This window comes from Podarcis liolepis, assembly GCF_965112155.1.
Source record: "Podarcis liolepis genome assembly, chromosome: 11".
NCBI classification, from domain to species: domain Eukaryota; kingdom Metazoa; phylum Chordata; class Lepidosauria; order Squamata; family Lacertidae; genus Podarcis; species Podarcis liolepis.
In genome coordinates, this window is record NC_139565.1 from 47,960,801 (window position 1) to 47,974,454 (window position 13,654).

The following is a 13,654-nucleotide window of genomic DNA, read 5'->3' on the forward strand; positions in this document are numbered from 1 at the left end:
ACTTCCAGTCACCAACAGAAAATGATCCAACCCCACATGCAATATACTTATAATTTTCCTAATATGATGTTGATTGGGGATGAATAGCAGCACCCATCTGTCAAATTTGGCCCAAAAGCCTAGATTCTAATAAGGATTTGGCCTCTGGAGTCAAAAAGGCTCTGTCGCAGAGGCAAGGTTTGAACATACCAGCAATCGTAACCAGACTGTTTTTGTTTGCCATTCTGAATAACTGGCACTGTACCACTTAATTTCTTGCTAACCCCATTAACTTATATTAAATTATGTTTCGGGGTGGACATCAAAAATAAAATCTAATTTAAAATGCTTTCAGTCTGTACTACGGTACTGCAGTGATCAATGCTTTATATAATTCCAAGGCTAATAACCATTCTTCTCCGCTTTATCAGACACAGCTGATGCATGATCACAAATAGAACTTCCTGCTAAAACTGATCAAAGCCTGGAAAACAAAACAATTAAGCTGTGTTTAAGCACAGGAGCAAGGGAAGGACCAAACTGCTGAGGCATTAATATGAATTCCTAGAGCTAGGAGAGTACAGTGGTGCCCCGCAAGACGAATGCCTCGCAATACAAAAAACTCGCTAGACGAAAGGTTTTTCCGTTCGCGATTTGCCTCGCAAGACGAATTTCCCCTATGGGCTTGCTTCGCAAGACGAAAACGTCTCGCGACTTTTTTTCTTTGACTAAAAACAAAGACATGTTTTGTTTATAAAGTTAATTTATTTTCCCTTAAATTTTTGAACTGCTCTTTACAGTATGTGTGACTTTAAAGAGCAGTTAATAAACTGTTGTTGTACCAAATTTGGCTTTGTTTGGACTTTTTTTGACCATAGGAACGCATTAATTGATTTTCAATGCATTCCTATGGGATTTCGTGCTTCGCAAGACAAAAAATTCGCTAGACGACAAAAATTGCGGAACGAATTAATTTCGTCTTGCGGGGCACCACCGTATAAGCCGCAAGCCAATAGCGATAGACAGCTATTAACTAAACCAGGTATCCTCAAACTCAGCCCTCCAGATGTTTTGGGACTACAACTCCCATCATCTCTAGCTAACAGGACCAGTGGTCAGGGATGATGGGAATTGTAGTCCCAAAACATCTGGAGGGCTGAGTTTGGGGATGCCTGAACTAAACCAAAAGGTAGGAAGGAAGATGTGGTTAAAGACCAAGCTGAAATTATTGCTTTGGGGCCACTGCTGCTCCTGATTCCCTCCTATATGCTAAACAAGAAACAGACCAAAGGTTATCTGTAAGCTATTTCCGCAAATTAAAAGGGGGCGATTCACACACTTTTATCAGATAGAAGTAAGTTAGCCTGAATGGCAATGGACTAATTCTCACAGAGGGTAACAATAATGGAAGGAAGGGGAAAGTACATGCGCCCAAAGGCTTTTTGGTGACTTGTTTTGCTCCGGGCAATCTATGAGCTGTAATCAGAGTTTGTTCTTAGTTTACCACTGGTGGTTTGTCGGAGGAGACAAACCAAAAGGCTGGGTTCAGACCCAACCCTAAGCCAAACTATGCCTTAGCCTCGGGTAGTATGGCAACAGCAGCAGGACTGGGGAAGGAGCATAGCATTCTTTGCTCTGGGAATCCACACATTCACTTGTTCATGCAAAACCATGGTTTAGCGTGGCACTACATGCATACAGGTTCAGTATTGTAAAATTCTGCTCAATGGTTTATCTGGGACACCTTTAAAAAAAACAAAAAAACTCAAAAGGTTTCTAATTAATCTACCCAATTACGCATTCCAGCCCTGACAGAAACTAGCGACAGAAATACATTTCAGTTCATCAAGTAAGATATCAGAGCTAAGTGGAAAGATTTCAATGGCAAATTCACAAAACCTCTCTCAGGTATTTTTAAACCCTTGGAAAAATGCCTGACATACTGCAGGAAGGAAGGAAGGAAGGAAGGGCAATTTCATGTAGAGCATGCACAGCTGGTTCCAATCCTATTACTATTTTGATTAGTAATTCTCCCATGCCACCCATAAATTGCCTTCAAAACATTAATATTTAACCCACATTACGAACAGCCGTATAACAGCACATTTCTATGTAATGGGATATGACAAAATAAATGGCTAAATGACCAGAATTGTCTGTATAGAAGGGAAATATTGTTATAGCCCAAGCTTCACACAAAAAAACTCTTTAAGGCTGCAATCCTCTCGTACAGGGATGGGAAACCATTCCCTTCTGGCTAATCTACTGGGTGTGGGGACATGCAAAAGTGGAGAAGGCAACACATTTCAACATTACCTTTGTACAGTAAGCTAGCTTCCACACATAATAATAATGATAACAACAACAACAATAAATTTTATTTATATCCCGCCCTCCCCGGCCAAGGCCGGGCTCAAGGAGGTTAACACCAAATATATAATACATTAAAAACACAAAATCAAACAATTGATGAAAACACAGCTTAAAATCAAAATAAAATTAAGTGGCCAACCCACAAATCACAGCCATGAAGGTAGGAATATTAAATATTTGCCAGGCCCGGTCACCCATGCTGGTCCCATATGGGCCGATAGAAAACACACACCCCTCTCCATCCTGCACCCAAGAAGCAAGCAGAATTATCAGAGTTCAAGGACACATTCCAGCCATGCAAAAACACTCAAGGATGAAAAGCAGGACTAGAAGGGAAACGGTGTGGTCCGGGAAAAGTGCAGAGGGCCAGACAGAGATGCCTATGACCCTCAGGCCTGAGGTTCCAGATTCTCATTTATTTCCATCAGTGATGTTACAGGGGTTGACACCAAATGATTTCGGCCCATTTGCATGATGGAAATCCATAATTTCATTTTATAAATTTCATTTGCCCTGTGGAATTTGCAGTTTTTCTTAAACATTTTTAAACAACAGGTATCTCTCCGAGTGGAGCAAAATTAATTGAGAATAACTGCTGTTCAAATATTGCTATATTTTAACCGTAGGTAAGTAATTAGTTTAGCAGTTCAAAAGCAGGTCAAAGTGCTAGTAGATAAATAAGTATCGCTCTGGTGGGAGGGTAAACAGTGTTTCTGTGCGCTGCTCTGGTTTCGCCAGAAGCGGCTTAGTCATGTTGGCCACATGACCCAGAAGCTGTACGCCGGCTCCCTCAGCCAGTAAAGCGAGATGAGCGCCGCAACCCCAGAGTCGTTCGCGACTGGACTTAACTGTCAGGGGTCTTTTACCCTTTTAAGTAATTAGTTATATTAGTTATGCCATAAACATAATTATTCTGTTATTTCTGTTATTTGTTTATTCCTCCAATACCCCACTTTTCCCATATCCGGATAGCCTACTTTACATTTATAGCACTTAAGAGTGTTTAAAGCACCAATGGGGAACTTGTGACTTTCCAGACGTTGTTCAACTCCAACTCTAATCAGCATGGTCAATGGTCAGTGATGACAGCAACTGTAGTCCAACATCTGGAGGACCACAAGTTTCCCATCCCTGCTCTAAAACTACTCAGAAACATCATCTCAGCGATCCTGACAACAGCCTTGTAAAGTTAGGTAACCATTATCCTCATGTTGCACATGGGAGAGGGAGAAGAGTTTAGTACTTTGCTTAACTAATTAACAAATAGGGTGATATTTGAATCAGAAACTTCCTGGTTCGGTTCAGTTTTGTGAAGCCCAATCCTGTGCACTCAGAAATATGTCCCTCTATATTCAATGTAGCTCAGTCTCAATTATGTGAGCGTCGGCTTAACCACTATGCTACATACAGGTGAAACTTTGAAAATTAGAATATTGTGGGAAAGTTCATTTATTTCAGTAATTCAACTTAAAAGGTGAAACTAATATATGAGATAGACTCATGACATGCAAAGCGAGATATGTCAAACTTTTATTTGTTATAAATGTGATGAGCATGGTGTACAGCTGATGAAAACCCCAAATTAACAATCTCAGAAAATTAGAATATTAAATGAAATCAGCAAAACAAGGATTGCAAATAGACCAATACTGGACATCTGAGAAGTAGAAGTAGAAGCATGTGTGGAATGAATAGAAGCATTCCACAATATTCTAATTTTCTGAGTTTCACCTGTAAGTTCACATTATTTGTTAAGAATCTGATATTGGAGCCAAGGCTGGAAGTCCTGTCCCACTGCAGCTGCTGTTGGATCCCAGCCTCCAACAGTCTCAGCCAGCATGGACAATGGTCCACCAACATTTGGATAGCCGCAGGTTCCCTACTCCTGCCCTGTACTGAATCATACAATAATGGCCTTAAAGCAGCCCATTCCTACCTTTCTGTCTCACTTATTCATGTGCACACAAACACAGACTCTTCTGCCAGAACTTCTATACAGCATCAGTGTTAGAAACTGAGATATGAAAGCTAGGAGCTAAATGGCACCTTTAAACCTAGGTTATGGGTGCAACAATGGAATGTCTATGCATGCTTTTCTTATAACAAGAATACAAAACTGAAAATGAACGAACTGCAGCTAAAATTTTATGCTCATTTTTCACATGGTCTAGTCCGTTCCCTGCTCGCTCCCCCCCCCTGCAATATTCTTAAGAGGGTCTCTTCTCCTGTCTTCAGAGAGTAGCTGGAAGTGGGGAGGCAGAAAAAGGCCCTCCTTTCCTTCCACTCTGCTGTTTTAATCTGAAATCTTAGGCACAGTACTGCACCCAGAGCTCAGAAACAGCTCGCACTAATAAAATTCTCTATTGCATAGTATGTCTAGAACAATGGGAGTTTCAAACACTGTACAGCATGGCCTATCCTACTCGTTATGGAGTAAAATCATTTCTAGGTTATCCAAGTGCGGTATTTCAAGCCCAGTGCTTGTACCGTAAGCCATCTCTTTTTCACAAAGACCAGGTCAAGTGATACTGGTGTTTTATTCTGAGCTCCTCATCTCTGCAAATGCCACTTCAATGAGAACGACGACACAGGTTCAGTTTGATCATTGTGGACTGTATTACCAAGCACCATTACAACTCCAGCTTGCCAGAGCTGTGAATGTTTGGATATGGGCTTGGTTCTTTTGATGAAAGATAAGGGGTAGCAGATGCAGGATTAACAAATGTATTTATATTCCATGCACACTGATCTTTAGTTTTAACACTACATACCAGCCCTTAGTCTGGGGCCCACACTGCTCACTGGTGTACCAATCATTCCCTTCCATCACTACCACACCCCACCAGTGATGCCCTCCTCCTACGGTACATAACAAGCATCTCATGCAAGCATTATTTTGGCAAATTATCATAGCTGAATATGACCCTCTCTGGAACCCCCATTAACTCAGGGTCCCACTTCTGCATTTACAGGGTTGTTACCTTTCAGAGGCTGCAAGTTGTTTGTACCCCTGGTGGTCTTGATCCACATTAGCTGAGAATCAGGGTCAAATGCAAACTTCCTGCTATTACATTCAGGTGTTGGTCTGACACAGTCAAACTAAATAAATAAAATGTCCAGCAGCACCTTAGAGACTAAATAAATTTGTTCTGGGTATAAGCTTGGTATCTGAAGAAATGTGCATGCACACGAAAGCTTATACCCAGAACAAACTTAGTTGGTCTCTAAGGTGCTACTGGACAATTTTTAAAATTTATTCCTGCTATTAAGTCCTTTGATTCCTTTAGTTATGGGAAGGCATGGACCAAGCTTAGTATGATCCAGTCCTTTCTTGTATATGTGACAAGCTTGAAAGGGATGGGAATTTGGAATTCAGACTTGAGTAGAATGGCAGGACTGTTTTCAGACCCTAATGAGGCGACATGGTGGAGGAGGAACAGAACAAAACATGTGTGTGGAGACTGCCCTAGACTGTGTTATTCAAGAATCCCAGTTCTAGTTGCCTCACCTCCCAAAGGATGTTGTGGAGCTGGAAAAGGTTCAGAAACGGACAACCAGAATGATCAAGGGGCTGGAGCAACTCCCTCTATGTGGAACATGTGAATTTAGGGTGGGGGGGAAGTAAGGAGGGATATAATGATAAAAGTGTATAAGATTGTGCATGGAATGAACAAAGTGAATAGTGTTAATTTTTTCTCCTGCTCTCATTTTACTAGAATTCAGATATCCAAGTAAGCTGAATGTTGAAATATTCAGGGCAGACAAAAGTTAACATAGCTAAAACTCTGGAACTTGCTCCTACAAGTGATGGCCACCAACTTGGATTGCTTAAAAAATATACGGATTAGATAGATTCATGGAATATAATTCTATCAAGGGTTACCATCCATGATGGCCATGTTTTTCATCAACAGCTGGATGATGTATGCCTCTGAGTACCAGTTGTTGGGGAGCACAAGTGGGGAGACTGCTATGGCACCTGCATGGGTATCTGGTTGGTCACCGTGGGAACAGGATGCTGGACTAGATGGACCTTTGGCCTGATCCAGCAGGGCCTTTCTTCCGCTGAAATGATAAAGTGCTTGAACGTCACTTGGAGAAGAGAAGGAATAGGGACTGCTAGATGGCTAAGCATCTGCCCTTGAGCCCCACAGCATCAGGCTGAAGGTAGCTTCTAGTCTACCCTCCTTGAACATCTTCTACAGTCTAGGAAGAGCTGCTTTCCTTCCTAGGCTTCTCCTTGGTTTTGTACCCTCTCCGAGGTACAACCCGGAGTACTACCAAACAATCTTCCTGTTATGTCCTGTTCACCACCATCACTTTCCTGTTCAGTGAAAATCTTAGTGTTCCACTCAAGTAAGTCCTACTTCCAAATCTCTCCACATTCCCAGAGTAACATGTTTTCAATCAATAGATGATTGCAGGTTTATTCAACTTCAAAGCCACAGCAAACAGCAAATGCCACCCTGGACAAATGCCAGCTTTGTCCTCAATGCTTCTTTCAAACTCTCAGCAGTATCTTAAATGAAATGCATATGTAAAAATCACACCTAGGATACACATTCCACCACATTGTGCATTTTTGTGCAAGTCAGCTATGTGGGTACTTAAAATAACACTTCGAGTTAAATAATTCTGCATGCATTACAGCTTTAAAACTAATAATAATGAACAAAGTGAAACTGATATAGTTCTTAATACTGTAGTAGTTGTTTAGAGCTGTAGAACCAACCCTAGCACCCAGCCCCAATGCTACAAGCAACTTATTGCAAACTAGCCTACTGAATGAGGAGCAAAACTCATTTGCGTGCCAGCCTTACAATAAGAAAGTGCCTTTTTTCTGAACAACAGAAAACAGGAATTGATCTGATTATTGTAGGGTCAAAACGGCACAGCTGATTGTAAACAGACGTAGAATTCCTTTTCCACTAAACTCCTGACAAAAAACATATAGATGAGACAACTGCAATGACAACATGGGTCGATCTGAATCTGTTTTGGAGATGGAAGGAAAAATGTTGAATGACAAACCATTCAACCTTGTTCTCATGGAGATTAATGTTGATGATATTCTGCAATAATAGTAATAATAAATCTTTCAACTGAATCTAGGGAAGAATAAAACCTGCATAAGATCTTTCTTCTTTGCCAATCTACTAATATAAAATCTCCCTGCCTTATTATACTTGATGTGTTTGTCATTCTCTCTTTCTATGTTTTATGCCATGGTTTTAGATAGACAGATAGAAAGCCACCTACACTTCTAACATGGAAATACAGACATCTTTTTTTAAAAAAAAAGAACAAAAAATAAATAAGTGAGCATCCTTGCATCTTGAGCCAAAAGACCTGCTGCTCTTTACCCACATGGCCAGCCTGTCCCACTAACTCCTGCCCACATCACTACCAAATGACAGCCACAGCCTTCATCTTTCGTACCAATTACGGCACATTTCCCATATTTGAGCACGGAAAAACTGAAAACACTCCATGCAAAGGTTATGAAACTAATTTGTTAGCCCAAAGCAAAAATGAAGAAAATAGTTTAGTGACTGTTACTGTTTAGTTTAGTGACTGTTTAGTGCTTTTTTGTCTAGCGGGATGCAGGGGTACGCATACCCCTAAACATTTTGCGAATCTAAGTTTGGCCTCATTGAGGGGCAGTATTTCAATATGAATAGGAAAATGAGAGTATCCCTAAACATTTTTTTAAAAAGAAAAAAGCACTGGTTACAGGGATAAAAATCTTTTTTAAGTGTTATCAGTGACTTTATAAAGAAAAGAAAGGCAAAATAACTAAAAACCGTGGCTTTCAAGCCATTTAGTTCCTTTTTCGTGCAAAAGGAACAGCAATTAAACCATGTTGCATCAAACACTGACATAAGTTTTGCATCAGATTATGCACAACTACGTTCAAGTATTAAAAATACAGTAAATGAATGGCTATCCCTTTAAGGCTTCATTGCATTCAAACATTTTTCCCCCTGTAATACCTACACAGTAAAACAACATACCATCAATAAATCTTCACAAATGGTATTTCCAAAAATGTAGCAAAAATGTTAAATAGCACTAACATTCAAAATTGTCACTCAGAATACCCGTCGGGGGTTAAATTGAAAGGTTTACATATGATTCAATCAAGTAACAGCCTCATAAAAGTGATGTTTAAAAAATGAATCTTAACTTTATGACTGCTGTGTTCCTTTGGGGAAAGCAATTTGGTATGATTTGTGAAAGGAAGTTGAACATGTTACTTTTCGCTTATAACGTTTTTGTATTCCTTTTTTAAAAAGGTGCACATATTACTTTATACAGCTGTGAATGATGACTGCAGACATTTACCCATATCTTAAAGAGCGCTCAAAAATTCTGTTCATGTGAGAATGTTCAATGAATTACAATCGAGGAGAGGGAGAAATAAAGGAAAAGGAAATCAGTTGAATCCACCTATAAACAATATATGTGTGTTAAAATATTAGAGAACAGCTGCAAAACTAACAAATTCTTTTACGTTTAATGTCCCTTCAACTGAGGATCAAACTGTATTAAAATAATGCTCAACAAGCGGAAACCTGCTTTTCCAAAGATAAGAAGCAAAACTTCCTTTCTTTCAAATGTGATCACCTAACAGTGAGTAGCTAGTATAAATCTACCTAACATGTAAAACCATTGGTCTTCAAAGAAGCAAACACTTCTTGAATTATTTCTTGAAGCAAGCATAACAATACTATGGATGTCCTAAAGAAACATCCATATGAACCACTACATGGAAATAAAAGGGAACAAATTAAGAGTCCAAAACAAGAACCACAAACAATTAACAGTTTGAGAAACTTTGCAATATGAAACTGGTGAACTCCTACATCCCAAAATAGATCAACAGCACCACCTAGAGCAGGGAGGGGAACCTGTGGCCTGCCATATGTTCCTGAACTACAACTCCCATCAACCCTGACCACTGATCATGCTGGCAGGAGCTGACTCCCAACAGTCTCAATTTCCATAAGTTTAGTAAGAAGGACTTGCCGATCAGAAGGTCGGTGGTTTGAATCCCCACAACAGGGTGAGCTCTCGTTGCTCGGTCCCTGCTCCTGCCAACCTAGCAGTTCAAAAGCACATCAAAGTGCAAGTAGATCAATAGGTACCGCTCTGGCAGGAAGGTAAACGGCCTTTCCATGCGCTGCTCTGGTTCGCCAGAAGCGGCTTAGTCATGCTGGCCACATGACCCGGAAGCTGTACGCCGGCTCCCTCGGCCAATAAAGCGATATGAGCGCCGCAACCCCAGAGTCGGTCACGACTGGACCTAATGGTCAGGGGTTCCTTTACCTTTACCTTTACAATTCCCAGGTGATTATCTCCTTTGCAAATCAGATGCAAAGTGCAAGCAATCAACACGAAAACAGAAGACGACACAGCAGAAACGGCGAGAAAATAAAAACTGACCTCATCTTCTTCCAGAATGTTGTCCTCGTCATCCTCCTCATCACTGCCCTTATATCCAGGAGGCAGGGGAGGGCCAATGAGTTCATCATCGGAATCTTCCACTGACCCTTGGGGTGGCAAAGGGGGGCCAATTGGTTCTTCATCTGAGCTGTCGTCACTTTCACTACCAGATGAATCCCTAGGCGAACAAAAATATGAGATGTATAGTGGCAGGGGTCTTTTTCATGGCACCTGCCTCTGTGGGCTCATTGCTGAAGTCCCCAGCCTACCCTTTTCTCCCCGACACATTTTTCTACATGGTGCCACAGACTGGTGAACAGAGGACACCGTATCTGGCAGCCAGTGCAGGGTGGGCGAGAAAGATAGAAATGTAGGAAACTGTCCTTTATGGAATCAGAGCATTTGTCTATGAAGCTCAGTATTGTCTATACCAATATTCTTCAACTTTGGGTCCCCAGATGTTGTTAGATATCCTGTATGAAACCCTGGAGAGCCACTGCCATTTGTGTAGACTAGTGTTCTTTAACCTTAAGTGGCCAGCTAACCTTAAGATCATGGGTAGGCAAACTAAGGCCCAGGGGTCGGATCCAGCCCAATCGCCTTCTAAATCCGGCCCGCAGGCAGTCCGGGAACCAGCGAGTTTTTACATGAGTAGAATGTGTCCTTTTATTTAAAATGCATCTCTGGGTTATTTGTGGGGCCTGCCTGGTGTTTTTACATGAGTAGAATGTGTCCTTTTATTTAAAATGCATCTCTGGGTTATTTGTGGGGCCTGCCTGGTGTTTTTACATGAGTAGAATGTGTGCTTTTATTTAAAATGCATCATTGGGTTATTTGTGGGGCATAAGAATTCATTCATTATTTTTTTCAAAATACAGTCCGGCCCCCCACAAGGTCTGAGAGACAGTGGACTGGACCCCTGCTGAAAAAGTTTGCTGACTCCTGCTTAAGATGGCTGAGGATGGTGGGAACAGCAGTCCAACATCATGTGAGCACTGAAAGTTGAAGAACACTGGTCAACGCTAACTACCAGGGCCTCTCCAGGGTTTCAGGCAGGAAATGTTTCTCAGCCCTACCTGGAGATGCTGGGGATTGAACTTGGGACCTTCTGCAAGCAAAGCAGGTGCTCTAATAATAATAATAATAATAATAATAATAATAATAATAATAATTTTTATTTATACCCCACTCTCCCTAGCCAACGCCAGGCTCAGGGCGGCTAACAAGCAATAATAAAAACAAGTTGAATGACTACAACATTAAAATATTAAAATGCAGCCTCATCACAGGAGGAGAAAGGAAAAAGAAAAAAGAAAAAAGAAAGGGGGGAAGGAATTAAATTGGCTCCAAGCCAAAGGCCAGGCAGAACAACTCTGTCTTACAGGCCCTGCGGAAAGAAATCAGATCCTGCAGGGCCCTGGTCTCATGAGGCAGAGAGTTCCACCAGGCCGGAGCCAGTGTTGAAAAGGCCCTGGCTCTGGTTGAAGCTAATCTAACTTCCTTAGGGCCCGAGACCACTAGGGTGTTGCTATTTATGGACCTTGAGGGTCTCCATGGGGCATACCAGGAGAGGCAGTTCCGTAGGTACAAGGGTCCTAGGCCGTCCTCTACCACTGAGCTATGACCCTTCCCACAAGATGTGTGATCATCTCCTTCTGCCTCGGTGGCAGTAGCCCCTGGCCTCAATCCTGCGAATAGCAGAGTATAAACCATATATCGGGTGAGCTGGTCCCTTAAGATAACCTGGATTCAAGTTGCTCATGGCTTTAAATGCTTAAGCAAAGCTTTGACCATGCATAGGTTTGCACCACTGACAATCGCACTTATTGGAGTTTATTTCCTAGTAAGTGCGCATAAAGACTACAGCCTTTTTCTATCACTGCTGGCAACAGCTATTGCTGCTTGCCCAGAGAATGTCCAGGCATAAGAAACACTGAAAAATCAAATCAAACTGTTCTTGAAAAGTGTGTCAGCTAACTCCAAACATTGGTTGTTAAGTAATATGGCTTACAACGCGGTGCCATCTTGCATGAAAAGTGTCTCTCATTCTACCAGAAAAAAGATATAGAGCCAAATGTTTCTATTATATCTACTTACTTAGAAGATGTTTTCACTACTGGGAGTAAGGATGCGGTTGAAGAATCAATACCTTCACACCGGCTTTCAAGTTCTTTCTTTTTCTCAGCTGCCTTTTTCTCACGCTCTTCTGAATAAATAAAGCACAAAGGAGAAATTTGGTGCCAGCTCTGAAGCCTTCATTTGGGTTTTAAGATGTCTGGAATGATGATAATTCAAATCATATTTTTTTTAAAAAAAAACAACAACCCAACATATAACACTGAAGATCAAGCAGCCATTGACTAACATGTCCTAGTTTTCATGGTATCTGCTGATATAAGGCAGTGATGGCACACCTTTGGCCCTCCAGATATTGCTGGACATCATCCCTGGTCATTGGCCATGGTGGGTATGGCTTAAAGGAGATTTTTAACAACATTGGAGGGGCACAGGTTGCCCACCCCTGCCCGTAAAGGTAAGCTTCACAGGAAAAGAAAACAGAGCATTTCAAGTTTCTGGGCAAGATCCAACATCATAACAGATGTCATAGGACCTCCCATTCCTCCCCTCCCCTCCCCCCGAAGTCATCTGTCCATTCCCTCATCCATTTCATAGGGGGCTCATGAACTGCTGCGGGGGGAAGGAAAGGAAATTCAATTTATACAAGGGAGATGTACAAGTGGTATGCCATAGTTTGGTATCTCTCTCCTATCTTTTGCAGAGAGATTTTCTACTTAGAAAGCCTATGAATTAAATCAGCTACCATTCATTTTCAGACAAGACTACAGTAAAACCAGCCTCTCCAGAGAACTGAGAGGCTTTAAGTTTGCCTGGAAAATCAAGAATGTCAAGTTATTTAGTCTATTCCTTAACGGGGGAACTTGCCAAAGATTTTGCACCTTTTAGGATGTTTTCATTTCAGCTCCTTTCTGGTAGCTAGAGCCAGGGCAGACTGAGGAAATGGTTACTACCCCCCTTTTAAAAAATACACTCTTCTGTTAAGCATGTGGTTTAAGAGATGCGTCCAACTGCCCATTATTTTACATAAAACAGCCACAGAAAGTGTGGAGGGGAGCTCAATCTGGAGCTTAACCCTTTTCTCACTACATTGTTTTCCCACTGGAAAAAAAATCACATTCTGAAGCCCTGAGACTACTGTCTGTAAAAGGAGGAAAGTAAGCAGCTGTGAGCATGGGCTTGATGTACTTTTATGCTGGGCTCACAAAAATGAGTGCAATTGAGATACTCTGGCCTCTGCCAACAGCTAAAAGAACATGGCTGCTAGATCTTTTCCCAAAGATTTCTACTGACAGCTGGTGCAGCTGGAGGCAGAGGAGAAAAGTTCCAGGACCCAGGAACCAAAGTCCCTCTACCTCCCAGGCACTGCCCCAAAGAAACTACCTCCCATTCCTTTTAACTTTGCAGCACCTCTTTAAGAAGCAGGCACTTAGCACAGAGCTGCCTATAAAAAGTATTACTTTACAGGCGCCTTTTTGGAGCATTTATTTGTGGCGAGGTGTGGATTGCTTTGGTCTGTGCTGCTGTTGTTTTTTAAGCTATTTTAAAATGATTTTAATGTTGTGTTTTAATGTTGTAAGCTGCCCTGAGACATTAAGGTGAATGGTGGGTAATGAATAAATAAACAATGTTTACCGTGCAATTTTTACTCATTCAATGTTTACCGTGCCATTTTTATTCGGTCACCCTCCAAACCATTTTAAATTTCCTTACGTTGTGAGCTATTAACAAAGCTATTAACATTTAAGGAAAACTGCCAGAAGGCACTCTGAGCTATAAA

General features: G+C 41.4%; 1 protein-coding gene across 1 annotated transcript in view; it reads right to left on the minus strand.

Annotated features, from left to right (window-relative positions):
• Window positions 1-13,654, minus strand: part of WDR70 (WD repeat domain 70) — a 110,199-nt gene that overhangs the window by 92,907 nt on the left and 3,638 nt on the right. The window contains exons 4-5 of the mRNA XM_083465978.1: window positions 11,896-12,004; window positions 9,799-9,976 (exon numbers count right to left, since the gene is read on the minus strand). Coding sequence (XP_083322104.1) covers window positions 9,799-9,976; window positions 11,896-12,004 — 287 coding nt within the window. The remainder of the gene's footprint in view (window positions 1-9,798; window positions 9,977-11,895; window positions 12,005-13,654) is intronic.